At 41.6% G+C, this 25,689-nt stretch overlaps 1 protein-coding gene across 2 annotated transcripts in view; it reads left to right on the top strand.

The window, feature by feature from the left end:
• SNAP23 (synaptosome associated protein 23) overlaps window positions 1-14,670 on the top strand; it is a 43,924-nt gene extending 29,254 nt beyond the window's left edge. For both annotated transcript variants that reach the window (XM_058427535.1, XM_032176021.2), the window contains exons 6-8: window positions 9,256-9,414; window positions 10,656-10,800; window positions 12,710-14,670. In XM_058427535.1, coding sequence (XP_058283518.1) covers window positions 9,256-9,414; window positions 10,656-10,800; window positions 12,710-12,775 — 370 coding nt within the window. In that variant the 3' untranslated portion in view covers window positions 12,776-14,670. The remainder of the gene's footprint in view (window positions 1-9,255; window positions 9,415-10,655; window positions 10,801-12,709) is intronic.
• The last annotated feature ends 11,019 nt before the right edge of the window (window positions 14,671-25,689 follow it).

Below are 25,689 nucleotides of genomic sequence, written 5' to 3'. Positions count from 1 at the left end.
AATTTTTTGTATTTTTAGTAGAGACGGGGTTTCACCGTGTTAGCCAGATGGTCTCGATCTCCTGACCTCGTGATCTGCCTGCCTCAGCCTCCCAAAGTGTTGGGATTATAGGCGTAAAATTTCTTAGATAAGGTATTCTTCTGTCTTTTTTTTTTTTTTTTTTTTTTTTTTTGAGACGGATCTTGCTCTGTGGCGTGCTCTCGGCTCACTGCAAGCTCCGCCTCCTGGGTTCACGCCATTCTCCTGCCTCAGCCTCTCCGAGTAGCTGGGACTACAGGCGCCCGCCACTACGCCCGGCTAATTTTTTTGTATTTTTAGTAGAGACAGGGTTTCACCGTGGTCTCGATCTCCTGACCTCGTGATCCGCCCGCCTCGGCCTCCCAAAGTGCTGGGATTACAAGCGTGAGCCACCGCGCCCGGCCTCTTCTGTCTTAACTTGCCTGTTTTATAAAGTCTAACAATGGCACATAGTTTGAAGACAAATTAGCATTTCTGGACCACTTACTAGAGAAGTTCCAAATTGGCACTACAGGTTTTCTGCTGTTCCGATCTTAAGTCATACTGAGGTGTAAAAATTCAGCTCCGACTAATTAAAATGAATATTGAATTATATTTCATTCAGCAGTTCAGTGCTTCTTCCATCCTGCTCACTGGAGACACAAATATGAGTAAGGCATACCTCTGGCCCTGCCTGTTTTATTTATCATGACATTATTTTTTATACCTCACATAGTACCAGATATACAGTAGTTACTCAATAAACACTTGTTGATTTGAGTGTCCTTGAGAAACTTGTTGGCTGGTGGGAGAGTTTGACGTGTAAAAAAATTTTTTTAAATTACAATGAAAATAAAATATATAAGAAAATAAAATACATAATAGAAGTAATTAAGGGAAATCTTAATCACTAAGAGGAAGGAGTCTCAAAGCACTCCATTGGTTTTTGCCTTCTCTCATATTGTCTAATTTTAGGAAAGAATATCATCACCCAAAATTCTGAGGAAAAATGAAATGTGCTCTGGTTTAAATGGTTTTCTTATTTTTCTTTTTATCTAGATTCTCAGATGTTGGTTGTTTCTATGAAACCAGGCAGGAAATTGAATGCATTATGTTTTTAAAACTTTAAACCTGCTTCTGTTCTGTTCGACTGGCATTTACTATTTTCTGCATTTCATTCTCTCACCTAATCTCTTCCTTTCTAATCTGCTTACTAAAAATGAAGATTTAACATCAGAAGCCGGGCTCAGTAACTGATCAAAGGGAACTTTAAGATGCAGTCTTGTGGCGCAGTTTGGGCTGCTAACCTGCTATCTAAAGGTGATGCTTCAAATGGCTTTTCTGTGCATGTGCATGGATTTTGTGAATGGTGAAAACTGTCTCTAAACCTGTGTGGTGGTGTGTAGTGTAAAGTGAATTTGTTCTTGATGGGTGCTATCTCACAAAAGATGGACTTGACAAAAGGACCTTAATTTATAATACCATCCTTTGACAAATGTCTCTGATAACTAAGTTTTTGCTAAATAACATTTAAGATTACCAAAATAACAATACTCCTGGAGTTTCTTAAGAAATTTAAAATAGGTTGATCTTTGAGACAGCTGCTGCAGACTAGTTCTGATAAAAGGTAAGGGAAGTCACGCTAAATGCTTCTCTGTCTTCATAGACTTTGATTTTAGCATTCTGTCTTCCATTAAGTTTCCCTACTTTTTTCTGGTTCTTGAGTCAAGATTTCCTCTATTAAAGTTTTGCTTCTGATGATTTGGATTACCCATGATTTAGGCCACTGCCAAATTAAGGAATCAATTGCCAGTCTAGTCATCTCAAATCCTATTTGGAACAAGGTGGGATATAAAATTTTAAATGCTACCATATCTGGTATCTTCTTTCCTTAAATAAGGGTTTCCCCTCTACATATGTTATAAACTATTCTATAATTCCTGTTACATCATGTGTTAACTTGCTGTGATTTCATGTTGAATTAATACAGAACTAACTAATCTTAATTTTTCATGGGAGATAAGTTTTGTCAGCTTACTGTTTATTATTGTGTCTGACTCTTTTCTTTTTTTTTTTTTTGAGACGGAGTCTCGCTCTGTCACCCAGGCTGGAGTGCAGTGGCGCAATCTCGGCTCACTGCAAGCTCCGCCTCCCGGGTTCATGCCATTCTCCTGCCTCAGCCTCTCCGAGTAGCTGAGACTACAGGCGCCCGCCACCACCCCCGGCTAATTTTTTGTATTTTTAGTAGAGATGGGGTTTCACTGTGGTCTCGATCTCCTGACCTCATGATCCACCCGCCTCGGCCTCCCAAAGTGCTGGGATTACAAGCGTGAGCCACCGCGCCCGGCTCTTTTCTTAAGTTTAGATCTTTATGAGAATTATGAACATGATTAAATGTTAAAAAACTGGCCGGGCGCGGTGGCTCACGCCTGTAATCCCAGCATTTTGGGAGGCCGAGGCGAGTGGATCACAAGGTCAGGAGATCGAGACCATCCTGGCTAATGCGGTGAAACCCCATCTCTACTAAAAATACAAAAAAAAAATTAGCCGGGCGTAGTGGCGGGTGCCTGTAGTCCCAGCTACTGGGGAGGCTGAGGCAGGAGAATGGCATGAACCCAGGAGGCCGAGCTTGCAGTGAGCAGATATCATGCCACTGCACTCCAGCCTGGGCGACAGAGCAAGACTCCGTCTCAAAAAATAATAATAATAAAAATAAATAAATAAATAAATGTTAAAAAATTAAGTATTTGATTTCTACCCTTTGTTTCCTGCCCTCCTTTTTTCTTCTTTCCTTGGTTTGACTATCCAAAGCACACACACACTCACATTCACTCTTTATTATTAGTTGATATTTATTTGGTCCCTTTTCTCCTGGATGTGAAATAGTCACAGCTAATATTTAGTTTTATTTTTGCTATTTTTAATTCAGTTAAAACTAATATTGATGCAACCAAAACTAAAAAAAAAAAAAAAAAAGAAATTATTGTTTTTGTGCTCATACCTTGATATTTACAGTTTTATGCTTGATAGCAGCTTCCTGAATTGACTAAGGGATATTTCAGATTCTTACTTAAAACTTGCCTTTTTTTGTTTTTTTGTTTTTTTTTTTTGTTTTTTTTTTTGAGACAGAGTCTCGCTTTGTCCCCCAGGCTGGAGTACGGTGGCTCAGTCTCAGCTCACTGCAACCTCCGCCTCCCGGGTTCAAGCGATTCTCCTGCCTCAGCCTCACGAGTAGCTGGGATTACAAGCGTGTGCCACCACACCCGGCTAATTTTTTGTATTTTTAGTACAGAAGGGGTTTCACCATGTTGATCAAGACCAGGCTGGTCTTGAACTCCTGACCTCAAGTAATTCACCCTCCTTGGCCTCCTAAAATGCTGAAATTACAGGCATGAGCCACACACCCAAAAACTTGCCATTTTTGAATGAGACATTTAAGTGGAAAAAAAAAGGTTCCAGTTAAAGACTATTAGACCACTCAAAACTAACAGTCAGTTGTAAATCTAAGTTTCTAGTTGGAGTTCTGAACTTCATTAAAATTTACCACAAGTTTACTTAGGCATTTTATCATGAAGACTGATTTCTTCCCAGAGGGGCTGTACATTTTATTTTCAAGAGTCCTGTCACAGATTAGAACTATTCTTTCTTACTGTAGACTAAAACAACTTGGTCCTAGTAATCTTTCATGTCACGATATTCCAACTGCATTCATCTACCTGTAGATCTCAAAGCTAAGAAATGGTAATGGACCAAAAAGTAAACATGCCAATTGGTAATCCGTGCACTTACAGGCATGAACTGTTGACTAAGGGTCAGGTTGAAGTTGAAGCCAATGAATAAAAATATTTATCCAGTGATTTACAAAGCGGTTTTATGTCTGTTATCAACAGAATATTTTACAGCCCTGCTAAACATTAAGTATTGTTATTATCCTAGTTTTACGTACAAAGAAAGGGATGCTCTGAAATTGAAGTTTGCTTAAGATTCTGTAGCTTCTGAATGACATGCCTAGGATTGAGATTTAAGTTATTTTATTCCAAATGCTGTTAGTTTTTTGTTTTTTTGTTTTTTGTTTGTTTGTTTGTTTTTAGACGGAGTCTCACTCTGTCGCTCAGGCTGGAGTACAGTGGCAGGATCTTAGCTCACTGCAAACTTCACCTTCCGAGTTCAAGTGATTCTCCTGCCTCAGCCTCCCAAGTAGCTAGGATTACAGGCGTCTGCCACTGCGCCTGGCTACTTTTTTGTATTTTTAGTAGAGACAGGGTTTCACCATCTTGGCCAGGCTGGTCTTGAACTCCTGACCTCATGATCCATCCACCTCGGCCTCCCAAAGTGCTGAGATTACAGGCGTGAGCCACCGCGCCTGGCTTTTTTTTGTTTTGTTTTAATCCTGACATATCCCTTTGCTTCTTCCAGATTAATTATTTAGTGTTCCAGTATATAGACTACTAGAGTCTATAATAGACTACCAGAGTAATCTAAAGTACTCCTCCTGGATCGCTAAATGTCCCACTGACCTTATATAAAACAACAACAAACGATTCCCAGGCTTTACCCCATGTGTATTGGAGTAAAATCTTCAGAGTGCAACCTACGTTATCTATGTGTTCTACAGCAGGGGCCCTCAACCCCCCAGCCATGGACCACTATTGATCCATGGCCTGTTAACAGAAACTGGTCCTCATAACAGGAGGTGAGCATTATTGCCTGAGCTCCGCCTCCTCTCAGATCAGCAGTGGCATTACATTCTCATAGGAGCAAGAACCCTATTGTGAACTGTGCATGTGAGGGATCTAGTTGTACGCTCCTTATGAGAATCTAACTAATGCCTGATGATCTGAGGTGGAACAGTTTCATCCCCAAAGCATCCCCTGGTCCCCATTCGTGGAAAAATAGTCTTCCATGAAACTGGTTCCCCAGTGCCAAAAAGGTTGGGGACTGCTGAGGTCACTCTGATACTCAGTCAAATTTGGAAGGTATTACCTTTAAAGCATCTAAGACCCTTTGGAAGGAAAGTAAATTAGTTTAAAAACACATTTATATTTGTGAACATTTTTTATTAACTTAGATAAGCAGCTATCTGACAATGCCTTAAAAACAGGTTCCAACTTGGTGGAGGAAACTGCAGGATGATGGTAAGTGACAGGGTCTTGAGCAACCAAAAGGCATTACCTAGAGTGGACGTGCTGAATGAGACACACTGAACTGTCACACCACCTCTTCATAAACATACAGAACATACTATAACTGCAAGAAAAACAAGTAGTTTTTTTTCCCATCCCATTTGAAGGTAAACATGCCGACACAATGCAAAGCTTTAAAAAAATTCAAAGTCGGCTGGGTGCGGTGGCCCACTCCTGTAATCCCAGCACTTTGGGAGGCCGAGGCGGGCAGATCACAAGGTCAGGAGATCGAGACCATCTTGGCTAACACGGTGAAACCCCGTCTCTACTAAAAATACAAAAATTAGCCGGGCATGGTGGCGGGCGCCTGTAGTCCCAGCTATTCGGGAGGCTGAGGCAGGAGAATGGCATGAACCCAGGAGGCGGAGCTTGCAGTGAGCCAAGATCGCACCACTGCACTCCAGCCTGGGCGATAGAGCGAGACTCTGTCTCAAAAAAAAAAAAAAAAAAAATCAAAGTCAGCTTTTTGTGTCTTTTCCCCTTGATACAGAAAGAACATCTTCAAATATCCAGTCTTCTTTTTTTTTTTTTTTTTTTTTGAGATAGTGTTTCACTCTGTCACCAAGGCTGCAGTGCAGTGGCACGATCTGGGCTCACTGCAACCTCCGCCTCCTGGGTTCAAGCGATTCTTCTGCCTCTGCCTCCTGAGTTGCGGGGAATGCATTCGAGCACCACCACACCCGGCTAATTTTTGTATTTTTAGTAGAGACAGGGTTTCACCATGTTGGCCAGGCTGGGCTCGAACTCCTGACTTTGTGATCTGCCTGCCTCGGCCTCCCAAAGTGCTGGTATTACAGGTGTGAACCACTGCACCCGGCCAAGATCCAGTCATTTTAAAGACAGCAGAGTTTGATAACCAATCTGATTCTTTGTTTATAGACTGTGCTTCAATTAAAAATCATTCACATGATCATTTTTAAACAATTCATTTGCATTTTATGCCCTTATATCTAATTGTGGAAAGAAGAATTCTCATAAGTGTAAAGAATTTTTTCAAATATTGCCTGTTAATGTTGGGAAGGAGGTTGGAATGCATATATATCCCTTAATAGACCAGAACCCACAGGTCATGTCCCAGTCCACTCCTCTTTTTGTGCTGTCAGAAACATAATATCTCATTAGTTACTTTGGAATTTCAACCCTCTCTCTTGCACCTGTTCCACAATCTGAAATTCTAATAAAAGTCCTACTTCTATTAGTTCTGTTAATATTTGTGGTTATTAACTTTCTGATAAACTAATATATTGCTTTTGTTTTATTTAGTAGCACTCTGCTCTAGGATTTTGCCTGGGACCTTTCTTATTATTAACAAAGAATACATGTGAATATTTATTTTAAAAATGTATATCCTACCTTGTTCCAAGAAAAATTTAACATGGCTTCTTAATAAATAAATGGGTTAATTAATAAAAATAGCATAGAAACATAATTATGATAACTTAAAGTGGTACCATGAAACACAGTTGGAGAACTAGCTCTTCAGTGTTCATAAATTTGCCTTTGCAATGCCTCTCACAAAAAAAAAGTAGTAGTATCCTTTCTGTAATATTAATGATAAAGGTCTAAAATTCAATTCTAGGTTTGCCGAAAATGAATCCTCACATGCCTATTAAGGAAGAAGTCACTTTTTTCATAAATCTCTTCCCTTTTTAATTTTTGCAATTTTAAAACTTCCTTTTTAATATAAAGTGTAGAATAAATCAGAGACCAATATTTGAGCAACATACTATTTTGTTTTTGTTTATAGAAAAGTGAAAACTAAAATTGAATGAAAGCTTGACTTTAGCCAAATAATCAAGAAAAGTTTTGTGTCACTTTTCCATAACAGCCATTTTTTTTTTCCTGTAATAGCCACTTTTTCTTTCTTTCTTTTTTTCTTAAGATGGAGTCTCACCCTCTTGCCTAGGCTGGAGTGCAGTGGCACAATCTCAGCTCACTGCAACCTCCATCTCCCAGGTTCAAGTGATTCTCCTGCCTCAGCCTCCTGAGTAGCTGGGATTACAGGCATACGCCACCACGCCTGGCAAATTTTTCTATTTTTAGGAGAGATGGGTTTTGCCATGTTGGCCCGGCCGGTCTTGAACTTCCAGCCTCTGGTGATCTGCCCATGTGGGCTTCCCAAAGTGCTGGGATTACAGGTGTGAGCCACTGCACCTGGTCTGTAATAGCCATTTAAAAGTCACTTTCCTAGGCTTTTTTTTTTTCTTGCCAATTGGATCTGTTTGAGTAGTAAATTCCATGGTAATGTTCTGGTTCTGACTGATTTTTGGCTATGTCAGCTATACCTAAAGCATATGCTTTTATTTTTAAGACACTTAGACTTACAATTTTTTATTTATTTGTTTATTTTTTTTTTTGAGATGGAGTCTCGCTCTGTCGCTCAGGCTGGAGTGCAGTGGTGCGATCTCGGCTCACTGCAACCTCTGCCTCCTGGGTTCAAGCAGTTCTCCTGCCTCAGCCTCCCAAGTAGCTGGGACTACAGGCGCATGCCGCCACGCCCAACTAATTTTTTTGTATTTCAAGAGACAGGGTTTTACCATGTTGCCCAGGCTGCTCTCGAACTCCTGAGCTCAGGTAATCCGCCCAATCTCCGCCTCCCAAAGTGCTGGAATTACAGTCGTGAGCCACCGCATCTGGCGATCTTTTTTTTTTTTTTTTGAGATGGAATCTCAATGTGTTGCCCAGGCTGGAGTGCAGTGGTGCAATCTCAGCTCACTGCAACTTCTGCCTCCCAGGTTCTCCTGGGATTCTCCTGACTCAGCCTCCCCAGTAGCTGGGATTATAGGCACATGCTGCCACACCCAGCTAATTTTTGTATTTTTAGTAGAGATGGGGTTTCACCATGTTGCTCAGGCTGATCTTGAACTCCTGACCTCAGGTGATCCACCCACCTTGGCCTCCCAAAGTGCTGCAATTACTGGTGTGAGCTACTGTGCCCGGCCTTGATCTTTTTTTTTTTTTTTTTAAGAGGAAACTCTTAAATGAAAAACTCCTACACTACAGGATTTATGAATGACCGCTTGTGTGGTCAAGGTACTTATTTGTCCGCTGATTGTCCAATTTGGAAATTATTCATGCCTTTCTTTCCTGATGGCTGGTTTGTTTGTAAGAAACCATTGTTTAAAATTTCATGGAAAATTCTCATAAAAACTGATTAGCTGGAACTACGCTGGTTCAAATTCAGTCTTCTTATTTTAAAATTTTATTTTTTTTTTTAAGATTAGGTCTCACTCTGTCACCCAGGCTGGAATGCAGTGGCACTATCATGGCTCACTGCAGCCTCGACCTTCTGGGCTCAAGCAGTCCTCCCACCTCAGCCTCTCGAGTAGATGGGACCACAGGCGTGTGCCACCACACCCAGCTAATGTTTGTATTTTTTTATAGAGATGCCATTTTGAGGCAGGGAGCAGTAGCTCACAAGCCTGTAGTCCCAGCACTTTGGGAGGCCGAGATGGGTGGATCACTTGAGGTCAGGAGTTTGAGAGATGGGTTTTTGCCGTGTTGCCCTGGCTGATCTTAAACTCCTGAGCTCAAGCGATCCGCCCACCTTGGCCTCCCAAAGTGCTGGAAGTACAGGTGTGAGCCACTGCACCCAGCGTCAGCCTTCTTATTCTGTCATCCCTTGTCAACCTCTGAGATGCCTTCAAGGAACTTCTTAAGGTATCCCAGAACACCTTTTCTAAGGGAACTTTTTTTAAGTAATGTTCATTAACCTCTTTTCTAGATAGTGCTGGATACACTAGGAAGAGAAAAGCAAAACAATAGTGCCAGAGGCTAAGGGAACCTGAAAAATCAAATAGTTGCCTTTTGCTACTTGGTAACAGCCTAGTGAAGATTTGGTAGAAGTAGTATTTGGACCTTTTTAAAATGTTTTTTTAGTGTCAGTGGGTTTACATAATTCATCTATTTCCTATTCGATATTGCCATGGAGCATAGTATAGATCATCTAGACTTAGCTGTATGCAGCTTTTCTACTAGAGTTATTAGTGTCATCCTCAAGGTAACAGGCACTAATAATTAGAACTCTCCCTCTACTTTTTTTTGGTATCTCCCTACACTCCTGACTGTTGTATAGAACAAAGAACTTTGAGTCTGGCAAGGCTTATAAGACAACATGGGGAGATGGCGGAGAAAACTCACCTTGCAATGTAGTATCTAAACAGCCAGGCCCGGTGACAAATGGTCAGCCTCAGCAACCAACGACAGGAGCAGCCAGTGGTGGATACGTTAAACGGTATGCCAACTCCTCCTGATATTCCTGTATCTTTCTTAATGAATGGTTCACTTAGGAGATGAGTTTAGCAGTACATGACCCCTAACTAATAAATAAAAATTGTATTTATTCCATTTTTAAAATGCATTTAAAAATCTGCCCACTGACAAAATGTAGGGTTTTTTTTGTTTGTTTGTTGTTTTGTTTTGAGACAGAGTCTTGCTATGTTGCCCAGGCTGGAGTGCAGTGGCGCGATCTCAGCTCACTGCAACCTCCGCCTCCCAGGTTCAAGTGATTCTCCTGCCTCAGCCTCCCGAGTAGCTGGGACTACAGGTGTGCGCCACCACGCTCAGCTAATTTTTGTATTTTTAGTAGAGACAGGGTTTCACCATGTTGACCAGCCTGGTCTTGGACTCCTGACCTCAGGTGATCCAACTGCCTTGGCTTCCCAAAGTGCTGGGATTACAGGCATAAGCTTCCACACCCGCCCAGACAAAATGTTGACTGTGGTGGTTGACCTTGGTTGATGGAATTAACTTTCCTTTATACTTTTCAGTACTTTCCAAATTATTGAACTAGACATATTTTACTTTTATATATAGAAAAAAATATGTTTTAAAATGTGTCATCTAGAACAAGGGTCAGCTAGATTCCTATAAGAAGATCTGTAACGAGCCAAAGAATTAATATTTCAGACTTTTCAGGCCATACAGTCCCTTGCAATTACTCAACTCTGTTGTAGGGTTAAAGCAGGCATAAACAATATGTAAACAAAAGAGCACAGCTGATTTACAAAATCAGATGGTGGCCAGATTTGGTCCTTGGGCCATAGTTTTCCAACCTCTCTTTTAGGGCAGTGTTTCTTTAGATAGACTTAACTGTGCATTAGAACCACTTGAGGGGCTTATTAAACCGTAGGTTTCTGGGATGCACTTACAGCTTCTGATTGAGTAGGTCTGGAGTGGAGTGTGAGAATTAGCATGTTCTCATGTCTAACAGCTTCCCAGGTGATGCTGGGAATTGCGCTTTGAGAAACACTGTTTTAGAGTTGGTTCTTTTCTTACATGGCTTTAAGACACTGTCCTCTCTTTGATGAGTCTTCCAGTTTTTATTAGAGAATGTTTCCCAAGAATGGTAACCTATATTCCTTTGGATCTTATACTTGCTGAGAGTCATTTTGGTTACTTACTTTTGTGAAAAGTAAATCCAGACTTTATTTAAATTGAACAAAACCTATGGAATTAACTGTCTTCTTGTGATAGCATAACTAATGATGCCAGAGAAGATGAAATGGAAGAGAACCTGACTCAAGTGGGCAGTATCCTGGGAAATCTAAAAGACATGGCCCTGAACATAGGCAATGAGATTGATGCTCAAAATCCACAAATAAAACGAATCACAGACAAGGTAAAAGCTTTTTATTGCCACAAGAAAATGAGACCCCCAGTTCAGCGTTTCAGTAATAGACATCTGTGCTAGATACTGTGGGGGACATGGTAGAATAAGCTCCTGCCCTCATAGGTCTTAGTTCTGATGAGGTGGTGGTTCTAACACATAAAACAAGAGCCAAGTCCTCCCCGTCATGGCAGTTGGTGCATTTTGAAACCAGAGTTTGGAATGTAGTAGTTCTATTTAAACCTTCACACATGAAGCTTAGTATCTACTTTAGCCTTTGAGTGTGTTTTTTTCTCCCTCAAATGAGTAAGTTTTATTTTGTTAACTAATTTTTTAATTGAGAACGGGGTCTTGCTCTGTTGCCTAGGGTAGTGTGGTGGTACAATCACAGTTCACTGCAGCTTACCTCCTAGGCTAAAGCATTCCTCCCACATCAGCCTATTTTGTTAACTAAAAATAAATTAAGTTCCTGAATCCTCATCTCATGAAAGAGTCCGTAGGTGAAAATCTGTTCTGCAGAATAGTTCTTATGGAGTGGACACACGAAATAGAGTCATGTGAGTGAAAGAAAGTTGTGATTCTTTTTTCCCCCTTAACTTTACATGATATAAACATAGTGAAAGTGAAATTGTTTTCAGTGTTTCGATGTGTCACATGTAAAGTCATACCTTGGCCAGCTGTGGTAGCTCATGCCTGTAATCTCAACACTTTGAGAGGCTGAGGCAGGAGGATTGCTTGAGCTCAGGAGTTTGAGACCAGAGCAAGATCTCGACTCTACTAAAAAAATTTAAAAATTGACCAGGCATGGTGGCATGTGCCTATTGTCCCAGTTACTCGGGAGGCTGAGGCAGAAGGATTGCTTGAGTGTAGGAGTTGAAGGCTGCAGTGAGCTGTGATTGCACCATTGCATTCCAGCCTGGGCAACAGAGTGAGACCCTGTCTCAAAAAGAAAGAAAAAGCAGAAAGTCATACCTCATTAAAATCTCAGTGAACTTTTAAGTTTAGGGTGAGTTTTTAAGCTTGGCTCTCTGTTAAATGACTTTTGATGGATTTAATTGAAATAGTGGTTCACAAGATGCTTTAAATGCTGCAGTCTGGGTTTAGGCTACATTTACCTGTCATTTTAATTCAGATGTTGGTGAGGATGGTAATAGATTCGTTCCAAAGATCTTTGGAAAGGTTATTTCAGTCTCTCCAGGTTAGACTTAGGGTGTCTGAATCCAGATGAGATTCTATGATTCAGTTCAGAGGACTCACACAAGGTCCAGATCATTAACAGAGAAGAGCACTCTTTCATATTTCATTGCATCAAAAAATGCCATTGATTACAGGATGCATCCCAGTTTCAGGCATGTTAAACTATGAAAAAATGTGTTATAGAATTGATGAAATATTGGCAAGGTCTTTTTTTTTTTTTTTGAGACGGAAGGAGTCTTGCTCTGTCGCCCAGGCTGGAGTGCAGTGGTGCGACCTCGGCTCACTGCATGCTCCGCCTCCCGGGTTCACGCCATTCTCCTACCTCAGCCTACCAAGTAGCTGGGACTACAGGTGCCTGCCACCGCGCCCGGCTAATTTTTTGTATTTTTAGTAGAGACGGGGTTTCACCGTGTTAGCTGGGATGGTCTCGATCTCCTGACCTCGTGATCCGCCCATCTCGGCCTCCCAAAGTGCTGGGATTACAGGCGTGAGCCACCGCGCCCGGCCGGCAAGGTCTTATATGTTACACCTTTGTCATGTTTATATACCGGGGTTTTCCAAATGAATTTCATATTCTGTTACTTCTTGCCCAACATGAGTTTTGTAATGTAACTGCATGTGGTTTCTTGGATTTTCTCAGTGTGTCAGTTACTCCAAGTGTAAAAAGTTTAATTTTTATTAGAGTTACTTACCTTGTAAAGCTGATATCTTTCTTGTTTTTCAGGCTGACACCAACAAAGATCGTATTGATATTGCCAATGCCAGAGCAAAGAAACTCATTGACAGCTAAAGCTACTGCTGTTCTTCATCATTTATTCACTTCCGTAGCTCCTCCTTGAAAGTTATTACCTTTTCAGAGTTTAAATTTTCGGTTCCATGCTCTTCTAATTGGGAGATAATATGGAAGAAGGGCCAGAGCAGTCACAGCCCTCCTTCTTTTTTGTTTTCTGTTGAGGGCCGACTGCTGCTCCGCCTTCCTTCTAGTATTTTCTTTCTCAATTCATACCCTTAGATTGGTTTTCATATGTCATGTATAGAGTTTTCATCCTCCTCATATACTTCAGCAGGTTCTTTTGCTTTCAAGATTTGGAAGCGGCCGGGCGCGGTGGCTCACGCTTGTAATCCCAGCACTTTGGGAGGCTGAGGCGGGTGGATCACGAGGTCAGGAGATCGAGACAACGGTGAAACTCCGTCTCTACTAAAAATACAAAAAATTGGCTGGGTGAGGTGGCGGGCGCCTGTAGTCCCAGCTACTCGGGAGGCTGAGGCAGGAGAATGGCGTGAACCTGGGAGGCGGAGCTTGCAGTGAGCCGAGATTGCGCCACTGCACTCCAGCCTGGGCGACAGAGAGAGACTCTGTCTCAAAAAAAAAAAAAAAAAAAAAGATTTGGAAGCATTGCCAAAGACAGCCATGAAGAAGGAAGCTATAGAAGTGTTTTTTGTTGTTGTTGTTTATTTTTGCTTTTGTGGTCAAGGGAGGGACAAGAGATAAGAGGTTGTTACCTCAGTAAAAACCTTCAGGCCACAAAGCAAAAAGTTGCATAGCCACAGCGAAGATCTAGTTGGATATAGTTTTTGATTTAAGTTGCAGTTATAGCCAATTTAGGCTAATGCTTGGTTTTGGAGCTTTTATACAGAACGTTTTTGTTAGGCATCACAGTTTTGCAACCTCTGCTCCAAAGAGAAAAATAGAATGAGTTTCCTTTCTTTCTTTCTTTTTTTTTTTTTTTTGGAGTCAGAGTCTCACTGTCATCCAGGCTGGAGTGCAGTGGCGCAATCTGGGCTCACTGCAACCTCCGCCTCCCTGGTTCAAGCGATTCTCCTGCCTTGCCTCCTGAATAGCTGGGATTACAGGCGTGTGCCACCATGCTCGGCTAATTTTTGTATTTTTAGTAGAGACAGGGTTTCACCATGTCAGGCTGGTCTTGAACTCCTGACCTCGTGATCCACCTGCCTTGGCCTCCCAAAGTACTGAGATTACAGGCGTGAGCCACCGTGCCTGGCCGAGTTTTCTTAAGTGAGCTTAATTTCTGAACTCTTAGTGATTCATAAATGTACATAAATTTGTGAACCCATTTCTTATTGCACCATTCAGGAACACTTTGTATAAATGAGTGGTTTTTTATTTCGTATTATTAGTAGTATCATGGTTCCATTACAGGCCTATTAACCTCACACATTGTCATTAGTCTTTGAAGAAAAAATATGTAAATATATATATGTAACATGAGAATTTCTCTCTAAAGCAGGGCTTAAAATTTTTTCGAAAAGTTTGACAAAGTATACCACATGAATTCAGATTTACCTCAATGCAAAGAATTATGTTTAGTTAGGAAAAAGGAAAGTCATTTTGACCTCAGGTAGAAAAATAGATTGCTTTGAGTTTTATGTAGCTTTAGACTTTAAATAAAGTTAGAATTTATTCTGTTACTAAAAATTATTTGAAAAAATTATGCCTCTGGTTTAATTATTGGTGATTACACACTGTCTTTCTCTTACCCTTATGTATTGAACTATGTCCATAATCAAGTTGATGTGGATCCTGAAAAGTGTTATGAAAATCTGATTGGTGTTTGTCACATTTATTTTAAAATTAGCATCTGAACACTTCAAAGCTGTCAGTGTGTATTGGTTTCACCAATAACCATTGCTTGATCCTTACAATTAAATTTTTTAACTAACTAATGGTATTGTTCTTTCAAATAGGTAACATGTTTCTATGACTGTTATTTGGGGGAAAATAGTTTCATCAGCTCTCATTTAACAAATTAATAAAGCAAAGATCCATACATCAAGAAACACCACAACAGGAAGCTGCCTTTAGCATCTTTCCAGTATTTATTGAAAATATTAATAGGACTTAAACTTACCTTGCTAAAATTTGTTGTGAGGTTCATTTTAATCATTACTAGTCTTACTCACTTGAGCTTAAATACACTAGTGACTGGAAGGGTAATGGTTCTGTGTGAGAACTACAACTCACTGGAGAAGATACAGTTAATGTGGGAGCTTTCAAAGGCTAAAGAGGAAAATATTTAAATAAAGTGAGATGCAACTACACCTTCTGTAATAGAAATGCTCCATGTCAAAATGAGTGGTTTGGCAGGTGATGGTAAATATGTAAAGTAAGAAGGTGTAAAACGGAGGATTGTGCTTTACCTAAATGCCTTTCCTAAAACCATTTACCAAAAAAAAAAAAAAAAATTTTAGCACTCTTCTGGATAAAGGAAATAGTTCTGAGAATACCAGCATGCTACACTCACAGTATAATTGGTTAGAAGCATAGGCTGAGGCATTATCTGAATTTTCACTCTAGCTGAAGTGACTGTAAGGTCATTTCTGTGCCTTAATTTGTCTGTAAATGCAGATTAATACAAGCATACGTCAGATACTGAGGGTTCAGTTCTAGACCACTACCATAAAGCTAGTATTGCAATAAAGTGAGACACATGAATTTTTGGTTTCCCAGTGCATATAAAAGTTCTGTTTACACTATTCTGTAGTCTATTAAATGTGCAATAGCATTATGTCTTTAAAAAGCAATGTATATACCTTAATTAAAAATACCATGGGCCAGGCGTGGTGGCTCACGCCTATAATCCTAGCACTTTGGGAGGCCAAGGCGAATGGATCACTTGAGGTCAGGAGTGTGAGACCAGCCTGGCCAACATGGTGAAACCACATCTCTACTAAAAATACAATTAGCTGGGTGTGGTGGCACATGCCTGTAACTCCTCTACTGAAGTCTCTTTTTTGTTTGTTTTGTTTTTTTTTGTTTTGTTTTTTTGAGATGAAGTCTTGCTCTGTCGTCCAGGCTGGAGTGCAGTGGCGTGATCTGGGCTCACTGCAACCTCCGTCTGCCGGGTTCAAGCGATTCTCCTGCGTCAGCCTCCTGAGTAGCTGGGATTACAGGCAGGCACCACCGTGCCCAGCTAATTTTTGTATTTTTATAGAGAAAGGGTTTCACCACGTTGGTCAGGCTGGTCTCGAACTCCTGACCTTGTGATCCACCCGCCTCAGCCTCCGAAAGTGCTGGGGTTACAGGCGTGAGCCACCACACCCGGCCTCCTCCACTGAAGTCTTGAAACGCTCAGGCATCCATGAGGGTTGGAATCAACTTCTTCCAAACCCCTGTTAATGTTGGTATCTTGACCTCCTTTCATGAATCATGAATGTCCTTAACGGCATCCTTTCCAGAGGGTTTTCAGTTTACTTTGCCCGTATCCATGAGAGGAATCACTATGGCAGCTATAACTTTATGAAATTTATTTCTTAAGCAATAAGACTTGAAAGCGCCGGGCACGGTGGCTCACGCCTGTAATCCCAGCACTTTAGGAGGCCCAGGTGGGCGGATCACGAGGTCAGGAGATCAAGACCATCCTGGCTAACTCGGTGAAACCCCGTCTCTACTAAAAATACAAAAAATCAGCTGGGCGTGGTGGTAGGCGCCTGTAGTCCCAACTACTAAGGAGGCTGAGGCAGGAGAACGGCGTGAACCTGGGAGGCAGAGGTTGCAGTGAGCCGAGATCGGGCCACTGCACTCCAGCCTGGGTGACACAGCGAGGCTCCGTCTCAAAAAAAAAAAAAAAAAAAAGCTGAAATTACTCTTTGATCCAAGGGCTGTAGAATGGATGTTAGCAAGCATGAAAACAACACAACATTAATCTTGTACATTTTCATCAGCTCTTGGGTGACCAGATGCTCTGATGCTCACTATCAATAAGCAGTAAGATTTTGAAAAGAATATTTTTTTTTCTGAGCAGTATTTCTCAACAGTGGGTTTAAAATATTCAGTAAATCATGCTGTACAACAGATGTGTTATCATTCAGGTTTCATTGTTCCATTTATAGAGCACAGGTAGAGTAGACTTAGCATGATTCTTAAGGCCCCTATATTTTCAAAATGGTAAATGAGCAATGTCTTCAGCTTCAAGTCACCAGCTCTATTAGCCTCTAACAAGAGAGTCAGCCTGTCTTTTGAAACAAGCTAGGCATTGACTTCTCTCTAGCTATGGGAGTCCTAAATGGTGTCATTTTCCAATAGAAGGCAGTTTCATCTACATTGAAAAATCTATTGTTTACTATAGCCACCATCATCAATTATCTGGAAAACTTGCTGCAGCTTCTCCATCAGCACCTGCTGCTTTATCTTACACTTTCATGTTAACAGATAACAGCTTCTTCCCTTAAACCTCATGAACCAACCTCGGCTAACTTCCAACTTTTCTTCTGCAGCTTCCTCACCTCTCAGCCTTTATAGCACTGAAGGGAGTTAGGGCCTTGTGTTTACTGGAGTAGCACTTTTAACTTCCTTCAAGAACTTTCCCTTTGCATTCACCAGTTGGTTAACTGGCGTAAGAGGCCTAGCCTTTAGCCTGTCTTGGCATTTTTTTTTTTTTTTTTTTTTTTTGAGACAGAGTCTTGCTCTGTCGTCCAGGCTGGAGCACAATGGTGCAATCTCAGCTGACTGCAACCTCTGTCTCCTGAGTAGCTGGGATTGCAGGTGTGTGCCATCATGTCCAGCCAGTTTTTGTATTTTTAGTAGAGACAGAGTTTTGCCATGTTGGCGAGGCTGGTTCGAACTCCTGACCTCAGGTGATCCGCCCGCCTCGGCCTCCCAAAGTGCAGAGATTACAGGTGTGAGCCAACACGCCCAGCTATGACTCTTCTTTTCACTTGAACTTAAAGGCCATTGCAGGGCTATATATTGGCCTAATCTCAATATTCTGTCTCAGATTAGGGAGGCCCAAGGACAGGAGAGTGATAAGGAATGGCTAGTTGTTGGAGCAGTCAGAACACATTTATCAATTAAGTCTGCCATCTTATGGCTTGGGCAAGAAGATGAGACCGTTTCTACAAAAAAATTTTAAAATTAGCCAGGTGTGGTCGTGCATATCTGTAGTCCCAGCTACTCAGGAGGCTGAGATGGGATGATCGCTTGAGCCTAGGGGGTTGAGGCTGCAGCGAGCCATGATTGTGCCACTACACTCCAGCATGGGTGACAGAGCGAGACCCTGTCAAAAAAGTTTGCCATCTTATATTGGCATGGTTTGTGGCATCCCAAAACAATTAAAATAGTACCATCAGTGATCACAGATCACATAACACATATCATAATAATGAAAAAGTTTGAAATATTGTGAGAATTTTCAAAATGTGAGACATATGAAGTGAGCACATGCTGTTGGAAAGATGGCACTGATAGATTTGCTCAATGTAGGGTTGCCACAAACTGTCTATTTGTGAAAAAACTTAATGGAGTGCAGTAAAATGAGGTATGCCTATAATTCCTACATAGCATTGTATTGCATAGAGTGGTAACACAGGTAAAGCACTTAGAACAGTTCCTGGCTAATGTAAGAGCTTAATAAGCAATAGCTGCTATTCTCTCTAAAGTGGAGCTCTTTCTGGTCAAGCATCTCTGTGAATTTGATGAAAGACAACATAGCCTCTCTCCAGAGAAACAGGCACACAAATGCGAATCATGCATAAATGAGGTCCATAAATGGAGGTCTTGAAAGCCCATCCATGGAACCCAGGTTGAAACTTTCCCACAGCTTCTGCTATTGAGAAAAAAGAGAGGTGAGGCCATAGAAATTAGACTCCATCATGCATTAGAAATGGCTGTTCACTTAAAGCCCTTTCTGATTTTCTCCCATAACATTATCTGGAAACTTGATTCACTTTTGAAAAGTAGTAAATGGTTAACACAAGCTCTGGAGTCTGACCACCTGGGATCAAATTTTGGTTCATTCATTTACTTCTAGTTGTGTGGCCTCGAGCATAATACTGACCTATAACTAAAGAGGTAAAAAATTGTATCCCCCACTGAGCTTGTTTTTTAACACTAAGCTCCCTCTTCAAGTTTCCAGTCTTATAACCATAATGATCTGTGTCCCCTATAGCCATACCTATTTTTTTCCTTCAGTTTTAATTCATCTTTTGTTTCTATACTTCAACTCTAAATCTTTCCATTTCATGTGTGGATTATGAGTCTGTCCTTAAACATCTATGGCCCAGACATCCTATACTCAGTTGCACTTAGAATTAGCTTTTTAAAAACATACACTGTAATCCCAGCTACGTGGGAGGCTGAGGTGGGAGGATCACTTGGGCTCAGGTGTTCAGGACCAGCCTGGGCAGCATAGTGAGATCCCATCTCTCTCTCTCTCTCTCTCTCTCTCTCTCACACACACACACACACACACACACGGCCAAGAGGTATGTGAAAAAATTCTCAACATTGCTAATCATCATGGAACTGCAAATAAAACCTACAATGAGATGATCTCATTCCAGTTATCATGGCTATTATCAAAAATGAGAAAATGCTGGCAAGGATGCTGAGAAAAGGGAACTCATTCCCACTTGGTGGCAATGTGAATGAGTGCAGCCACTATGGAAAACAAACATGGAGACCTCTCAGAAAACTAAAAATGGAATTACCATACTATCCAGCAATCCTACTACTGGGTATTTGTTGAAAGGAAAGGAAATCAATATATTAAAGGGATACCTGCACTCCCATGGTTATTGCAGCACTATTCATGATAGCAAAGATAATGGAATCAACCTAAGGGTCCATCAACAGATGAATGGATAAAGGAAATGTGTATATACACAGTGGAATACTATTCAGCCATAAAAAAGAATGAAATCCTATTATTTGCAGTGACATGAATACACTGGAGGTGTATCCAAGGAACTGGAGGTCATTGTGTTAAGTGAAATAATCCAGGCACAGAAAGACAAATATTGAATGTTCTTACTCATGTGAGCTAAAAAATTTATTTCATGGAGGTAGAAAGTAGAATGATAGTTACCAGAGGCTGGGTAGGGGGTGTACAGGGTGGGACAATGAAGGAAGGTAGGTTAATGGGTAGATACAAACATACAGTTAGATAGAAGGAATAAGTTTTAATGCTTGATAGCATAGTAGCGTGACTATACTTAATGTAAATTTCAAAATGGCTAGATTTGAAATGTTCCCAACACAAACAAATGATAAATGTTTGAGATAATGAATAACATATCCTGACTTGATCATTATACATTCTATGCATGTCTCAGAATATCACAAGTACCCCACAAATGTGAACAAATATATATCAAAAAAATAGTAAAGTGAAAAAGGAAAACAAAGTAGCTTATCTAAGTGCTGTTTTCTTTAGGTCACTCTTACCAAAACTTTAGGTTATCCCAGTTACATTCCTAATCAGATTTTATTTCTCAGATTGATATTCAAGTTTCTCATCTAGTCATTTAAAAATTTATTTTTTCCATAAAGTAAAAGCAAGTTTATTAAGAAAAGTAAAGGAATAAAAGAATGGCTACTCCATAGGCAGAGCAGCCTATTTTTTATTGTTTTTTTGGAGCCACAATCTCACATTGTTGCCCAGGCTGGCCTCAAACTCCTAGGTTCAAGGGATCCTCCAGCCTCAGGCCTCCTGAATAGCTAGGACTATAGATGCCTGCCTCTGCCTGGCTCCATTTTTTTATCCTTTTAATGTAGTGTCCACTCCAAGCCTTCTATTTCTGTACAACTTGTAAAATTCTACTTTCATGCCTTATAGATGAGATAAATGGCATGATTTACTGAGTGCTTACTCTGTCATGGCCACTATGCTAAGTGCTTTTATATAATTTTTTGCAACATACCTGAGAGGTAGGAGCTTTTCCCTATATTTACAAGTGAGATGAAATTGCTCAAATTCATAAAGCTAATAAATGACAGACTCTGTATTCAAACCTGGATCTTTCTGACTCCAGGGCTCATGATTTTAATATACTACATTGCCTTCCAAACCAAGCTGTAAAAAATTCAGGTGACTTGGGCCAGATGTGGTGGCTCACACCTGTAATCCCAGCACTTTGGGAGGTAAGGCAGGATTGCTTGAGCCCAGGAGTTTGGGGCCAGCCTGGGGAACACAGGAAGACCCTGTCTCTCTCAAAAATTAAAAATTAGCTGAGTGTGGTGGCAGATAACCTGTAGCTCCAGCTACTCAAGACGCTGAGGTGGGAGGAGATAGCTTGAGCCCAGGAGATCAAGGCGTCTGTGAGTTGTGATCATGCCACTGCACTTCAGCCTGGGCAATAGAGCAAGACCCTGTCTCAAAAAATATATATAGGCTGGGCGTGGTGGCTAACACCTGTAATCCCAGCACTATGGGAAGCCGAGGCAGGGGGATCACCTGAGGCCAGGAGTCTGAGATAAGCCTGGCTAACATAGAGAAACCCTATCTTTACTAAAAATATAAAAATTAGCTGGGCGTGGTGGTGGGTGCCTGTAATCCCAGCTACTCGGGAGGCTGAGGCACGAGAACTGCTAGAACTCAGGAGGTGGAGGTTGCAGTGAGCCAAGATTGTGCCACTGCATTCCAACCTGAGCGACACAGCCTCTGTCTCAAAAAAAAAAAAAAAAAAGTGACTTAAAAGCCAGGCAGTGGCTCACGCCTGTAATCTCAATACTTTGGGAGGCCAAGATGGGAGGATCACTTGAGTCCAGTTTAAGACTAGCCCAGGCAACACAGCAAGATCTGTCACAAAAAAAGAAAAAAAAAAATTAGGTGACTTGGACTAGTGGCCAAATTCAAATCTGGGTCTTTAGACCACAAGTCGGTCTACCTGATTAGCTCATATTTAAATCTAAATCTTGTTTGCTGTAACTTTGGGCATATTTTTGTATATAGCCCTTGCCCTCAAAGAGTTAGTCTATCATGAAAGATAAATATAGAATGTGAGAAGTGCTATAGTAACAGATGGGTGAGCAGTTAATTCGGCTTAGACGCAGGAAAGAGGCTTAGACATAGAGAATGAGCATATTAGTTAAGAGAGGGCAGGCTGGGTGCGTTAGCTCACGCCTGTAATCCCAGCATTTTGCAAGGCCAAGACAGGTGGATCAACTGAGGTCAGGAGTTTGAGACCAGCCTGACCAACATGGTGAAACCCCGTCTCTACTAAAAATACAAAAATTAGCCAGGTGTGGTGGTGCCTGCCTGTAATCCCAGCTACTCAGGAGGCTGAGGCAGGAGAATCACTTGAACCCGGGAGGCGGAGGTTGCAGTGAACCAAGATCGCGCCATTGTACTCCAGCGTGGGCAACAGAGTGAGCCTCTGGACAAAAAAAAAAAAAAAGGGCATTCCCAACTGAGTGAACAATACAGTTGGCCCTAAGTATCCATAGGTTCCACATCTGTGGATTCAACTGCAGATCAGAAATATTTGAAGGGGAAAATGCCTCAAAATTCCAAAAAACAAAACCTTAATTTAGCATGCATCAAATACTATGTTGAATCTATGAAAATGAAGTTATGTATAGGCATATTAGGTATTATAAGTAATCTAGAGACAATTTAAAGTATCAGGAAGATACTATGTCATTTTGTATAAGGGACTTAAGCATCATGGACTTGGTATCCATGGAGGTATTGAAACCAATCCTCCATGGACACTGAGGGACAAGCTGCATAAAGGGAGTCAAAGGAGACTGCACTGTGGGTTTAGACAGAATAATCTGATATGTGTGGGCAGGCAAATGAGAGTGAAGAAAGGGCAATAAGTCTAGGCCCAAGTTGTGAAGGGTGGTAGTTGTGGATTCTGATAAGAGTGTGGATTAAACTCAAATTAATAATTAAATGGGAACATTTAAATTGTTAAAGGTATAAGTTCTGGCCAGGCGTGGTGGTTCACGCCTGTAATCCCAGCCCTTCGGGAGACCAAGGCGGGTGGATCACCTGAGGTCAGGAGTTCGAGACTAGCCCGGCCAACATGGTGAAACCCCATCTCTACTAAAAATACAAAAAATTAGCAGGGCATGGTGGCGTGCGCCTGTAGTACCAGCTACTCAGGAGGCTGAGGCAGGAGAACTTGCTTGAACCTTGGAGGCAGAGGTTGCAATGAGCCAAGATCGCACCACTGCACTCCAGCCTGGGTGACGGAGTGGGACTCCATCTCAAAAAAAAAAAGTGTAAGTTCTGATTTATTAGATGAGAAGTACTGATAAAACACAGAAATGTTAACTGTTCAGTAGATCAATAAGATTAATAAACTAAACATTAAAATTTAGAAAAAACAAAACTACTCAGGCCAGGCGCGGTGGCTCACACTTGTAATCCCAGCACTTTGGGAGGCCGAGGCGGGCGGATCATGAGGTCAGGAGATCGAGACCACGGTGAAACCCCGTCTCTACTAAAAATACAAAAAATTAGCCGGGCGTGGTGGCAGGCACCTATAGACCCAGCTACTCGGAGAGGCTGAGGCAGGAGAATGGCGTGAACCCGGGAGGCGGAGCTTGCAGTGAGCCGAGATTGCGCCACTGCACTCCAGCCTGGGCGACACAGCGAGACTCCATCTCAAAAAAAAAAAAAAAAAAAAGAAAAAACTACTCAACTGATATGGATAAACTAGTACCCCTTTCAAAGTGAGAAATAGAAAATGACATACGGGAGGCTGGGCGTGTTGGCTCCCACCTGTAATCCCAGCATTTTGGGAGGCCGAGGTGGGTGGATCACCTGAGGCCAGAAGTTCAAGACCAGTCTGGCCAACACGGTGAAACCCTGTCTCTACTAAAAATACAAAAATGAGCTGGGTGTAGTGGTGCATGCCTGTAATCCCAATTACTCAGGAGAATGAGGCACGAGAATCAGTTGAACCTGGGAGGTGGAGGTTGCAGTGAGCCAAGATAGTGCCACTGTGCCAGCCTGGAATGAAATTCTGTCTCAAAAAAGAAAGTAACATATGGGAAAAAGAGAACACCTAGACCAGATTTAAGTCAGAAAGATTTTGTCGTAGAGGTTAAATAGTAGGTTTGTGTGATCCCTCGACTTAATGGATAAGCTAGGTTTAACCATTATTGAGAACTGTTGATATATAGTTAGTAATAGCTTTATGACTAAGATAAAATCAGAAAATGACCAAAATGGTAGCTTTCTAAATGTTCATGTTAGTGATAATCTGAAATCCTCTACCTTTGTACTTTCAGATTCTTTTTTTTTTTTTTTGAGTCGGAGTCTCGCTCTGCCACCCAGGCTGGAGTGCAGTGGCGCGATCTCTGCTCATTGCAAGCTCCGCCTCCTGGGTTCACACCATTCTCCTGCCTCAGCCTCCCATGTAGCTGAGACTACAGGTGCCTGCCACTACGCCCAGCTAATTTTTTTTATTTTTAGTAGTGACAGGGTTTCACCGTGTTAGCCAGGATGGTCTCGCTCTCCTGACCTTGTGATCTGACCGTCTCGGCCTCCCAAAGTGCTGGGATTACAGGCGTGAGCCACCGCACCCGGCCTTTTTTTTTTTTTTTTTTTTGAGACGGAGTCTCGCTCTGTCACCCAGGCTGGAGTTCAATGGCACGGTCTCTGCTCACTGCAAGCCCCGCCTCCCGGTTTCAAGCAATTCTCGTGCCTCAGCCTCCTGAGTAGCTGGGATTACAGGCACGTGCCACCACACCCAGCTAATTTTTGTATTTTTAGTAGAGATGGGGTATCACCACATTGGTCAGGCTGGTCTTGAACTCCTGACCTCGTGATCCACCCACCTCAGCCTCCCAAAGTGCTGGGATTACAGGCGTGAGCCACCGTGCCCAACCTCAGATTCTCTTAATAAGCATAGTTCTAGTATCACAAAATGTTTATGTCACATGAAGGCATTTCACCAGTCATACAATCTGAACATGAGCATGAAACATGTCTTCCTAATCTATTTATAGGTTAAAGTTCTCCTGTCCTCCTCCTTTAAAGGATTAACCTTGCTTCCAGCCAAAGTTCATTAAAAAATTCTTTAGTATATTCTCTCACTCAGAGAGTAAGCTTGATAAACATAGGTTGTTTTAAAATATTATAGTAATGGTTTATTGATAGGTAATTTGGTTAGTAGAGTTATAAATACAAAAAGGGAAAAGTCACCAGAAATAAGACATTATTTCTAACAAATCTTCAAGAAAATCTTGATTATTAAAGTCCCTTTTATCTTAAAAGTGTTGCATATACAGTTTTAGCTCTTCAGAGCCCTCTACCAATAAGGCACCTGCAATAGTAAATAATTTGCTACCGCAGCCTTAGAGAGCATTTCTTAGAGGTCTGTTGGTGCTTCTCTTGACAAAGCACACTTTTTTTTTGTTTCCCCCGAGACAGAGTCTTGCTCTGTTGCCCAGAATTGGAGTGCAATGGCATGATCTCGGCTCACTGCAACCACTGCCTCCTAAGTTCAAGCAATTCTCCCGCCTCAGCCTCCCGAGTAGCTGGGATTACAGGTACCCACCACCATGCCCAGTTAATTTTTATATTTTCAGTAGATACAGGGTTTCACCATGTTGGCCAGGCTGGTCTCGAACCCCTAACCTCGTGATCCGCCTGCCTCGGCCTCCCAATGTGCTGGGATTACAGGCGTGAGCCGCTGCGCCCAGCCAACAAAGCGTACTTTAAAAAAAAAATTAATTTTTTATTTTTTTAATTTGAGACGGAGTCTCACTCTGTCACCCATGCTGGAGTACAGTGGCATAATCTCGGCTCACTGCAACCTCCACCTCCTGGGTTCAAGCGATTCTCCTGCCTCAGCCTCCCAAGTAGCTGGGATTACAAGCATGCACCACCACACCCACCTAATTTTTGTATTTTTAGTAGAGACAGGGTTTCCTCATGTTGGCCACACTAGTCTTGAACTCCTGACCTCAAGTGAGCCACCCGCCTTGGCCTCCCAAAGTGCTGGGATTAT

Source organism: Hylobates moloch, unplaced genomic scaffold, assembly GCF_009828535.3.
Source record: "Hylobates moloch isolate HMO894 unplaced genomic scaffold, HMol_V3 SCAFFOLD_14, whole genome shotgun sequence".
NCBI classification, from domain to species: domain Eukaryota; kingdom Metazoa; phylum Chordata; class Mammalia; order Primates; family Hylobatidae; genus Hylobates; species Hylobates moloch.
This window is presented reverse-complemented; position numbering and strand designations above follow the sequence as displayed.